The sequence below is a fragment of the Lonchura striata genome, chromosome 18 (assembly GCF_050655825.1).
Source record: "Lonchura striata isolate lonStrDom1 chromosome 18, ASM5065582v1, whole genome shotgun sequence".
NCBI lineage: Eukaryota > Metazoa > Chordata > Aves > Passeriformes > Estrildidae > Lonchura > Lonchura striata.
This window is the reverse complement of record NC_140720.1, coordinates 11,620,536-11,632,927: the sequence shown is the minus strand read 5'-3', so window position 1 is coordinate 11,632,927 and position 12,392 is coordinate 11,620,536. Positions and strand designations below refer to the sequence as shown.

Sequence of the window (12,392 nt, the reverse complement as noted above, 5' to 3'; positions counted from 1 at the left end):
TTTAAACGAAAGCTTCAGTGCAGGAGCAGGTGCTGACTGAGTAATCGCACAAAATGATTCATCTCATGAATGATTGCCCAAGTTGGATGCACTTAGTCTTGAATTCCTGTCTGTAGGCACAGGCACAATTCAATTATAAGGCCAGCTTGCATAGCAAGTTTTAAAATTAATCTCTGGTTGCTCAGAATATCTACCAAAAAAGCCCATGGAAGTGGCTCATCTACTGCAGCACTGCACCTCAGAAGGGCGCTGAGGAAACTAAAAATTCCTCATGTAACAATTGTCACTCCTGTCTCATTTGTAAATACAATAAAGTTACTGAAATTATGCAAAAAAAGATGCCAACTTCCAAGCAATTAAGCCTTAAGAAAGAGCTGTTCACTGTAAATATCATCATGCCTAATTAAGTGCCCAACCTTGAGCTGAGCAACAAAAAGGGATCCCGTCACATTTTGACACAGAGAAGGACAAAGGTCAGTAAAGAACTAAAACGTTTCCAACCCTAACAAAAAAAGTTGAAAATGCAGTTTCCAGATCTAGATTGTGTAAACTCAATTGAGCTTGTTCAGTAAGAACTTACTGATGCCACTCACAGCTGACCAAGCAAGGTGCAATCATTTCAACCATGACAACTCCCAGCCCCTGAATCACACAGGTTTAACATCAAGAGACACAACACAAGGGGAAGGAGATGAAATATTGCAAAACAAGTTCAGCTGACAGAAGTATTTGTCATTTTACTTCCAATACATAAAGAATGAGGCAGGAGGCTGTTTGAGCATGATGGATTTTAGGTTTTTCTACTTCATTTCTTGCTTCAAGAGTCTCCCAGCACTCAGCCATGAAGACACTGCATGTGCCACTCCTGGAGGTGTACAAACACCCTGGATGTTAATGGTGTCATCACCTGAGTATTTATATTCCACATCTGCCTGAGTGGGCCAAGTGAAAGCCCAGAATTCTCACTGTAACAATAAAGGGACCTATAAATCCTTCACGTGGCATTTACCAAGCAGCCAGTTCTGCTGGGATCATCATCCTGCACTTTGTAACTCCTTAAAAGCCCCTGGGGACCCTTTTGGGAAGTCAAGATGTAATGAAAATACCAAGAACATTAATGGCACATTTATCAGGTTCCACCTGCTCCTCACAACAGAGAACACCAACCATCACTCCCAACTCTTTCAGTCTCAGAGCAATTTTTCCCTCTTCCATTTGAAGATTTAATAGACCTCTAAAAGGAAAAAAAAATTGTCTTATTTTAGTTTCAATTCTTTTCTTCCATATCTGGGGGTGGATATGCCCCCAAGGGAGGAGTTAAATCGAGATTAACTACAAATATAGATCAATAAGATGTTTTTAAGAGAGAAGCACTGCACCTGTAGGCAGTTCTGGCTTCTCCAACACCAAGTGTTCCCTCTTACGCTGTTTCCGATAAACCTTCTCTGCAACAGGATTAAAGGCAGGCCTAAAATATCAGTGCTAATTTGGTGCTCATCAAGATGTCCTCAGGGAAACAGGATAAAAAGGAGAGACTAAGCATAATTATACAAGAGTAATATTAATAGGCGAGCTGGGCTTTAGCACCAAAAAGTCAACAAGTTTTCCTTAATATTTCTTCTGAAACACTTGTGTGTCACTGGATAAAGAGGCACAATAAAACAAAGCCATACTTCCTCTAGAAATCCAGTGGGAAAATTGGAAGGGAAGAGGGAAAAGAGAAAGCCAACTGTGGAAAAAGCACTAGAGAAAAATTAGCGAGTGCTGCTTTAGCACTATCAAATCTCCCTTGCTGGTAAAGTATTGTCACGGCCCCATCAGCCCTAGAAAATTCATTTTCTTAAAGAAAATCCTGCTCTGTGGCAAATTTCCATGGCCCATAACTTTGAGCAGGACTGAAGAACACTAGCAAGGCTTGCAAATTGTATAACCAAATAGAATTAAGGTCAACATTGTCCCAGGGATTAGGAGAGCAATTCCTTATGATCATATCAGCAATGCTCTGTGGGACCAGCAGCAGCCCTACCCCACTGCTGGGCTTTATTCCAGTATTTATGCCCTGGATATGGGTACTCCCTGCTTCACCTTCTCCTCAGGGAAGCCAAGGGAAAGCGCAGGAGAAATCCACTAAACCACCTGTGAAGTAACACCCTACTACCACAGCACTTTGAAAAATAATTACTGGGGGAAAGAGAGGGGAAATCCAGTCTGGAAAGCTGAATTGCAGGTTATTATCTCCTGCGGTCAGGCACTGGGTAATGAGTCTTTTCCTGAAGAGAAATCCTGACTGGCATAACTAGAATGCAGCCCAGGACTTGCTGGTCCCAAACCAGAGCAGTTTGCTTTTCCCTGCAGAACCTGCCCCAAATCCCTGCTCCCTCACAGCTGCCCCACATCTGCAGCGCTCAGCCGTGGAGAACAATTCTGCAGCTCCCAGAACTCGTCCTGTCCTCCTGGGGAATTCATTCCCCTCCAGACCAGGTCTCAGAGCTCTCCCCACCCTCTGCCCGTGTCTTTGCAAGCACTGACCCACATTTCCAGCCCGCTCCTCCTCCCCAGAGGCACAGGGAGGGCTGACCTGGGCAGCCAGGGGGGCAGCAGGTCCCCCCAAACAGGAATTCTTCAGGGGACCAAGAACAGAGCGGGGTTTGATGGCTGCAGGCAGCAGTGCTTCCACACAGACCCTTCCCACCACAGCACACACAGAACTGCAGGGATTCATCTGTATCCCCAGTTTGGGGAAATTCAGAGTGTTCCAGGAATGTTTATGACAAGGAATAACTACGGAGATGCACATGCACCAGTTCTGCTGACCAGAAAATCCTCAGCTTTCATAATCTAAATAAAAATCTCCACTTTCTTATTTAAGCACAAATATTAAACGTACAAAACCTCAGCAAAGCAGAAACTGGAAGCTGAGCTGTGACTCTCCATGCTCTGAATTAGAGGCATGAAAGCACAAAGAACCTGAGTAACACTTTACTCACTGAGCCCAATTCTCAGCACAGTAAAACTGTGGTTTCAGAAACCAGGTTGCTCAGAGTCACAGCTCAGGTCCAGGTATCCTGTTAATCACAGTAAACAGCTCACAAACACCTGCAAATGAATAGTTTGTGATTAGCTGCAAGGAAAATAAACATGATTATACTGCACAAAATACCACTGAACAGGCCAGGAAAATCCAGCCAACCACTTTCATTAATCTAGATTAGTGGCCAGGATATTTCTATTAGGGGAAGGCCATATTCTCCAAAGGAATGGCATTCTTATGGTTTCAATTTCAGGTTTGAATCCTAATAATTAAACTTCAGACGTCAAATACAGGAAGCACAGCAGCCATTCCTATCAAAAGAAACCTATGGACATGCTGGAGCAGCAGAAGCAGGACTTGCAATAGTACTGGAAAAACTCCTCTCTGACACAGCAGCTACGTGCACAGACACAGACAGGAACTGCACAAGAACACTTTTACAAGTACATGGCAGTAACTTATCAGCAAAAGCATCCTGGCCAAGGATTCTGCTGCAAATAAATGCCTGCAGACACCTCTGATGATTAATCTCAAGTGTTTTGATTAACCCAGCTAGTTCTCGGTTAGACACATCTTACTACCAGCCAAAACCTCCAAAATATTTTCTGTTTCATTGAAGACCAAGCGCTGACTAAAACATGAGGCAGAATTAGAAGATGAAAGACATTTTGCACATTGTGTTAAATACTTGATAGGGAAAACCTATCCTCACCAACCCTGGGCACACTCAGTAGCTGACCTTGTGTTGCCACTGATAACCAGAAAACAAACAGAATAATGTAATCATCTGCTACTGTTAAGACAAATATTATTTGGTGCTCTAATGACTACAAAACCTTGGTTGTTGTAACTGCAAGTTTTATTTACATGGAGACAAAGGCAGTTCCCTGAAGTGTCTCTGCAGCAGGGGCCCTGGAAGCACAGGAGCAGCGGGGCAGAGCCAGAGCCCCCAAATCCACCTGATAAAAACACTCCCTGCTCGCCCTCACCAGCACTCAGGCCTGTGCTGGAGTTTTTATTTATCCCTGCAATGCAGTTGTGCAAGCAAATCATCAATGGGAAATTCACCAACTCCTGCAAATGCCTCCTAAAATAAGCAGGGAGTGGCTCCATACAGGTGAAGGGCACTAGAAACACAGATTTGGTTACCCTTAAACAAGTTATTCCCCAAATAATGCATTCCATTGCATGGATTTCATCTACTCTTATTCCAAGCTATGCCTTCATTAGTTCAGATGAGAACTCAGACTATCAAAACCAAAAAGAAAGTAACCACAGAGAGATTTGGTACAAGATATAAACCTCCACGCATCAGAAGGAAAGAAAAGGGGACTGTAACCAAACATACACCACCGTGTGCATTTTTTTTAATTCCATCTTCCAAAAATAGTAACATTTGTCCATGTAGCAGGATCTCCAGAGAAACAAGTGAGTACCAGCAGGTATGTGAGCAAATATATGGAGCACCCAGAGTGTGGTAACTGCTGACATTGACTTACTTTATTAGAGGACATTTGTCTCAAGGACATCTCAGTGTATTCTTGAGACCATTTCAAGAGGTGCTTTCAGATTGGGAAGCACTTAATCACAATGCACTTGAGACTGCTACAACAAACTCCTTCAAATAAATCTTAAGGTCTGCTCTGCCATTACTCCACATGCACTCATTAGGCATCCTCTGATCTGAGCTGTTAGAAGCTGTTGTTCTGGCCAAGAAGCCAGAGTTTCTTTTACAAAAACACATGAAAACAGAGTCCCAGGTATCCACTGGGAAGCAGAACAATACTTGGTGGCCCCAATTTGCTGCTCTCCCCCGGCCTGTCCCTGCATCACCCCACTCTGCTGGCACAGTTCTGAGGTGAAAGGACACTCACCAACCTGTAGTTGATTATTAAGCAGCCCTAAAGACAAAGTCACAATTCAAGAAGCAAAGACTTGTGCGATGCATTTAAAGATATCAAGTGTCTTAAAAAAAAACCCAAAAGTTAACATTTAAATGGTTGGTTAACCTGGCAGCAGAAACAGCTTTCCCTCAGCCTGTGTGAAGCAGGTCAGACAGCTCTCCCCTCCTTCCAGCCCAACACACAGCAAGGTGTGCAGAGCTGCCTCTGGGTCACACACCTGGCTGCAGACAGCAGCCTGCTGTCCCCACACCTTTACAGCCCCTAAACATGAATCAGCACTGGAACGAGCTGTGCTTCCAAAACAGAAGAAATGCAACTCTGTCAGAAATGCAACTGTGCCAGTTCAACAGCACGTGCTCGTTTCTGTCACGTCAGATTCAGTTTTTGTGTTTGTCCAGCCTTAAAGACAAAATTCAAACCATGAGCCCGGCATGAACTCACTCTATTCTAATACAGATACAGACCAGTTAGGAGAAAAATAATTTCCTCCAGGTTAAGTATTTCCCTGACCTCTTTTGAACTCAAACCCACCATTGTTCCATTGTCACCTTGGATTATTTGCCAGCTGCCAAAACACCAATATTTTTATAGCACTGCTTTTCCAATCCCCTCTTTTGCTCTTCCTTCATCCACAGACCGTGCACATCATCTATGGAGATACAACTGAGCTCTTTTTTTTGAGGAACAGAGTATTTCTGACTCCGCTCCCAGAGCCCCCAGCACAGCTGTGCTGGTGTCACCTTCCTGCTGCACCTCGGCGTGTCACACAGACTTTGTGTGACACAAAAACTCCGATGGCACGTGGCTGGGCAAGGTGCAGGCCCTCTGAGGAGTTGGCAGGTAGCTGTGGAAGCCAGAGACTGCTCCTTACCTTGCAGCATGCACCTGTAGGCAGACTCGGATATGGCGTAAATGTGTGGTGGCATCTCGTGGCGCTTCTTCCCTCTGTACATCTCAATAATGTTCTCTGAATAAATTGGGAGGTTCTTGTAAGGATTTATGACTACACAGAACAGCCCTGAATAGGTCTGGAAAAAGAAAAAAAATAGCAAACATTCCTGTTAGTAAACAGTATTGAAATAAAGTCGTAAAGAACAGAAAGCCTTTTCACAGGTTCTAGAATATTTATCTTAAATTTGAGGTGCTTTTTGTACAGCAACTTAAAGTACACGCTATATTCAAATTATTGGTTTCTAGTTCTCTTAAAAGGCTCTTTAATTACGTGCATAAAAAGTAATTTAAAGATAATACGCGTAGGTAAATTTGAAGAGGAGTATCTGATCTCATTCCCACAGACATTTAAATCTCTCTTCCGTTTGCCAAGTTCCAGCTTTATGGACATCTTTTGATGTTCAGCTCCTTCAGTAAAATGTGCATTCCAAGTTTTTTTCATTTTGAAGGAACTGATACTATCCATTGCTCTGGTAAATAATCCAGATGAGGGAAGATCCCATGTCAAACCTATGTCATCATTTCTGCTATCCTGCCACTGTCTCATGTCTGTCCTTCCTGCCCATCAGCCCCTCAGCACACAGAGGGGTCATTCCCTCCCCTGTCCCAGCCCAGCTGAGGCACAGCCTGGCACCTAGCCCTGCAGATGTTTCACACCCTGCTTGTGGACCAGCAGAGCACCAAGGAACCAGCAGGAACTGGACATGGCTGATTTCACGGAGACATTTCTGCTCAGCCAAAATGCCTCCAGTGATCAGGGCTGAGCCCACACTGAAGCAATGCCCACAGGGCTGCACTTCCCTGTGACCTTTTGGGGACATCCCCGGCCCCTTTGGGTCCCAGGCAGCACAGCCTCCTGCAGTGAGCTCCAGCCCTGCTCCCTGCAGTTATCCCTGAGGAAGCTCTGGCAGAACACCCCTGGCAGGAGAAGGGCCCTGGGTTAGCAGGGAGGACAGAGCAGCCTGGCCTGGCTGGGATCAGAGGCTGAGCTCTGACAGACACTGCTCCCTGCACCCACGGGTGCTCCCTGTCCCAGGAACTGCTTGGCCCCAGCCCTTCCAGCAGCACAGCTGACTGCTGCTCAGAAAGCAGAATCTCTCCGTTCACTGTTATCTCCCTCCTCACACTTGGACAGTGCGTTCCTTTTGGGCACTGCTGAAATCCACATCTTTACCAGCTCAGGAAGGCAGCAAGACAGGCCAGGCTTGGCAAAAATGTCAGGAAAAACCACGTTTCTTACCTTTGCAGGTTGAGAGGAGAAAAAGAATGGGGAGAACAAGCAAAAAGCATTAACAGCTTTTAAGAGTTCAGAGTACTGAATAGGTCACTCAGGATGTAACATTTGTCCATTTTAAAAAGTATTTCTGCTACACTGGTATGAACACAGTAGCTGACACTCCCGATCCGCCTTTTTTATTCTTTTGTAAGTATAAAATATTTTATTTGGAGGAAAAGGTGGCCCTCTGTCCTTTCTACACCTCCACCAGCTTCTGGAAAGACAGGCAGAAGGTGTTCTCTGAAATGAGTCCAGGAGCACCATCAGCAAAGAAAAAGAACTTGGTTTTAAGCCAGATATCCTGACATAGGGACATCTCATGTCCTTGCAGGAAAATGCTCCCTCTGCTTTGGTCAGATCTGCTGGATGATAACTGCAGGTCCTTGCCATTTAAACAAGGTATTTATTTCTCAAGAGAAAGGAAACACATCTTATCAGGGCAACTGAGCCAAGCATAAAGAACAACTTATCAGCCATTAACTCAACATAACATGGGGCTGTTGGCAAGTGGGCAGCTCCTCCCCAGCCTCCTTTCCTACCACTGTCCCTCCTGCCAGCATCAGTGCTCTTGTCCTTCCCCACTGCCCTGGACACTGCTGCAGACAAATGGCAAAGAGAACTGGCTGGAAACAGCAGCACTTCCCTGCCCCAGCTCCTTCACAGTCCCTGCTGAGAGCGGGAGGGAGGGAAGGCAGGACAGTTACTTTAACAGCTTGGTACAACCACACAAGGAGGCAATTAACTGCTGAACAGTGGGCACCCCTTCCCAGCAGCTCCCTGTGCTCAGCTGAGGTCACCCACATCCCTCTGCCACCACCAGCAGTGATGTGCAGGCTCTGGGAGCTGCCACAAGCCTCCCTTCCAGTCCAGCTCCACGTGAGGGTAACCAGAAGAGAGAACACCTTTGCCAAGCCCACCACAGAATCACAGCTCAGAAGCACGGAGCAGCTCCTCCCCTGCTATTGGAAATGCAGGTGAAGCTGCTGGGAAGGAATGATGATGTCTGACTCCAGAAGGCTGAATGATTTCTTTATTATAACTATACTATAATATGTTAATATACTATTTAAAGGAGATACTAAAATTATAAACCTACTTTCTCTAGCTACCATATCTAATTCACTCCCAACTCGTGACCCTCTCTAAGAGCCCAGCCCCTGGTGGGTTGGATTGGCCATCAGACTCAAACAATCCTCACCAGAATCCAACCAAGCACTCACCCCAGGGAAACAATTCTCCAAACACATTCCACATGGGAAAACAAGGAGAAGAAACAGAAATTTTCTCTTTCCTCTGTGCTCCTCTATGAAAAGTCCTGAGAGAGAGAAGCATGTGCCTGGCCCAGCTGTGCTCCTGCAGTGCAGGCACAGCTCGGGAGAGCTGGGGACAGGAATTCCCAGGGCCAGAGCCCAGCCAGACCTGTCCCAGTCAGCTCTGAGCAGTGCCACCAAGCCGTGCTGAGCCAGCAGGGCTCTGGATGCTCACCCCCAGCACTCAGAGCCCTGCTCTGCTTCTCACCCACCCAGAGACTGGAATTTCCCTGCTGGGCTCCTCACCTGAGCAAGGACACAACTCCCAAGCTGGCTAAGCTGAAAGGGAATCATGCAAAACCCACCTGCACTGGTGACCCTCCTGCAACACAACACCTCCACTTCTCTGCAAGCTCACCTAAACTCTGCCTTTGTTTTGGCATTTTGTGTTCCCAAAGGAAAGCTGTTGTTTTTTCCCCAGAATCACTGCCCTTACCCAGACATAAACAATCAATCTGGTAAATAATTTTTAAAAATCTTAAGTGCTGGGATAAAACAGCTCTTTGAAGATTATCCTTCTCTCCTTCCTCCAGCTGCTTTGGCATCTTTAGTTGATTTCCCCAGCACAGACATGGAGTGTTACTATTTTAGCTACATAAAAAATTAATAACCAAGAAAAGCAGACTTAACAAACTTTATCAATAATACCTAACCTGAAAGCCTGTCCAGGCTAACTCCTGAAGCAGTAGTTGATGAACCTGGAAGGAATGGAATAAGTAAAGCCCAACATAACCAAACCAGAGAAGGCCAACAAATATCCTGGGCAACTGAAAAGGGTTAATTGAAGAATCTTTATATCAAACAGGGCCAAATTAGAAGTTATGAAGCACAAAATTCTACACTTTGCCAGTGCTGGGGTTCATTTATTTGAAGCTAAATCTAAAGGAGAGGTTTTTATCCTAGACCATTGCCTCTGTGCCATGGCAGCTCTTTGCATGCAGCACCTTGATTTCCTGAATAAGTTGCCCAGTTCACTCTCCTGCTGCTTCCCTGCAGAATTTCAAAATGAGACCTTTTTCAAACCAGCACCACTCTGCACAGCCTCAAGTTATTCACAAGAAGATGGAACTGAATTTTCCCCATTTCCTGACTGCCATCTCTTGCAGAAAGCAATAAATGAACATATTGGTGGGCTGGCTTCATGGCTTGGCAGGCAGAGAAACACAGAAAGGATGCTTTTAATGAGCCAAATTTAATTGGGAGGGACCAAATGGTACCAAAATCTTTCACAGCTGTTTCATAACTGCAAGTCTCACAGTGCATCACTGTGCCTGAAAAAGCAGGGAAGGGCTTTGTGCATGGAAACCAAACACATGAAAAGTAGAGACCATTTAAAACCCTTCAAAAAAGCTTCTTGGTGAGCAGCCCCAGGAGGAATTATCAGGAATATATACACATCTGCTTAACAAATGGACAGCCACTTAATGAAGTCTATCCTGCAGTAGTGGACTCTGATGGAATTGTCAGGTGGGAACAAGAGCTGGGATCAGCACTGCTGAGCTGCAGTAACAGCCCAGGCTGGATGGAGAGCCAGCCTTCATTCATTTTTCAGCTGACAGAGGTGGAGGAGCACATTAAGAATTGAAAGGCAAGCAAAGATGCTGATTCACCTTGATGGATCAGCTGTTTGAAGACATTCCTGCTTTTCCCAGGCACAGGCAGCAACAACCCACAGGCACAGGACACCCTGGCATGCCCTCCCCAGGCAGGGCTCCAGACACCACCAGCACAGAGAGGTTGGTTATACAAGCTCCCCTTCAGGACACTGAATGTGCACTTTGAAGGGTTCCAGATGCTTCCAGCCTGTATCCAGTAGTTTTTCATGCAGAAATTTGGGTTCTGGTAAGCTGTCCTGACCTGCAGAGTTCAGGATCCCAGCACTGGCCTGTTTCCAACGCCATTCCATCCCCACATCCTGGGAGGGAGGTGGCTGTGAGTGAACTGGCAAACAACATGAGTTACTCCAGGTGAAAACACTTGGGAATTCAGGCTCCATCTGGAGTGAGGCCTCATGGGCTGTCCTCCCTTCCAGCCACATCAGCCCCTCCCTGCACACCCACAGAGGAGCTCTGCAGCACCCCAAACACAGCCTGGGCACCTGTGACACAGTCTGCAGCACCCCAAACACAGCCTGGCATCTGTAACACAGTCTGCAGCACCCCAAACACAGCCTGGGAACATGTAACACAGTCTGCAGCACCCCAAACACAGGCTTAACCTTTATCTGCAATTCTTCACATAGAAAAGGTGACAGAGCCACTCTACTGCCATATAAATAATTAAGCTGAAGGAAGCAGCATCTAGCCAGCTCTCATTGTTGCCTGAAACAGAAACCAGCATTCCCAGCCCAGCAATACATGCTTTAAGCACTGCCCCATAACTAATGGAGTGGAGCACACTCCAGTTGATAAACTGCCCCAACAGAGCATTTTCTTTGCCTGGCTTTCACTTCCTGGGGTTACAGACTCACCTTTCACACTCCAAGCTAAGTTCCCTGAGCTAGACATGGTTTTCTCACAGAGCACCTTTTCTCCCTGCAATTATGCAAGTCAAGCCTTAAAGAAGGGCAGGCAGCTCTCGGCCCCAGAGGGGATGAAGGTGAAGCTGTGCCCTGGGGTGGGGACAACACTGGAACCAAAGGGGTCCCACAAGGGCAAGGAACAGCCTGGGAAGCTCAGGTCAGAGAGGATCACAGCCACAGATTTACTCAGGGCAGCCCAGGAGGAGGATGACAAAGGGAAGGAGCCCTTTGTCACATACACCAGGCAGCAGTGGAAAAGCTCAGCCCACAGCATGGCTGGTTTGTGCTCCACAGCTGGGCCGAGCAGAGCTCAGCAGTGCTGAGTTTCCTCACTCACAGCCCGAGGTGATGTGCTCAGGGAGAACCCCCCAGCCCAGCCCAGGCCATGCCCTGCCAGCTCCTCCTCTCACACAGACACACTCAGGGTCACAGCCTGGCCTTGGAACTGCCTCACCACAGCAACTGCTCGGAGCTAAAACTCGAGCTGAGCTTGCACAGGGCCACAGAGCGTTCATATCCTTGCACAGGGCTCTGCATGTCAGAGCCTGACTGCTCCACAGACAGCCCCACAGCAGCCCTGCCACAGGCGTGGGCTGCAGGGCTGTCCTGCAGCACGGTGCACCCACCTCAGCCCTTGCACAATGCAAATTCCTGCTCTTTCCAGGCTCCTAACCCACCCTTTCTTACAGAAACACACAGTTTGACAAGAACAAGCCCTTTTGCATACCTCTGCTTACCTGATTCACTTCCTTGAAGTCCCTCAGACATTTCTAACCCTGCACACAGCTCCCTCAACTTGATCACGTTTATGAGTCTTCCAAAAATCAGAGTCAACATAAAAAAAGTTCTTGTGTCAAAGAAGTTCCAGCAATGTGAACCCCAGCATCTCTTGTGCCACATGCTGGGTGTACTGGATCCAGTGGCTGGCTTGTGGGAAAGAGAATTAAGTAACAAACTCCATTTCTTGAAGGTTTCTTTTAATATAAATCTTTGACACTCAATAACATGAAACATTCCCAACTGGACCAGCAGGAAAATTAAAGCAATTAGAACACAGATGCTTATATAATACCACAGATTGTTCTAGGTTACACTCAAGCCTCACAGGAGGCAGCAGCTTAAAGACAGCTCCTCCAGTGCAGGGCTGTAAGAGCTGCCACCCACAGCAGGCTCTGGAACTGGGCACTGGGGCACAGCTCTCATTGTTTCCCTCTTCTGTTCCAATAAAATGGAAAGTACATTCAAAAGTGAAATAACAGGGCTGCAGACCCATTACAGAGGTTACACTTGCAATTATCAACAAATACCTGCTGCAGTGTTTTACTTGCACAACAGTGAGCACATTTTCTTCTTCCCTGGTGCAAAGAAAACCCAGAGCCCTGTGCCAGGAGAGCAGAAC

General features: G+C 46.5%; 2 protein-coding genes across 6 annotated transcripts in view; both read right to left on the bottom strand.

The window, feature by feature from the left end:
* Window positions 1–12,392, bottom strand: part of LOC110475147 (TBC1 domain family member 24) — a 186,240-nt gene that overhangs the window by 132,213 nt on the left and 41,635 nt on the right. The gene's annotated exons all lie outside the window — the stretch shown is intronic.
* The window catches only part of MYH10 (myosin heavy chain 10), an 81,905-nt gene that overhangs the window by 62,374 nt on the left and 7,139 nt on the right, over window positions 1–12,392 (bottom strand). For all 5 annotated transcript variants that reach the window (XM_085556897.1, XM_077787316.2, XM_077787318.2 and 2 more), the window contains exon 3: window positions 5,807–5,963. In XM_085556897.1, the coding sequence (XP_085413023.1) occupies window positions 5,807–5,963 (157 nt within the window). The remainder of the gene's footprint in view (window positions 1–5,806; window positions 5,964–12,392) is intronic.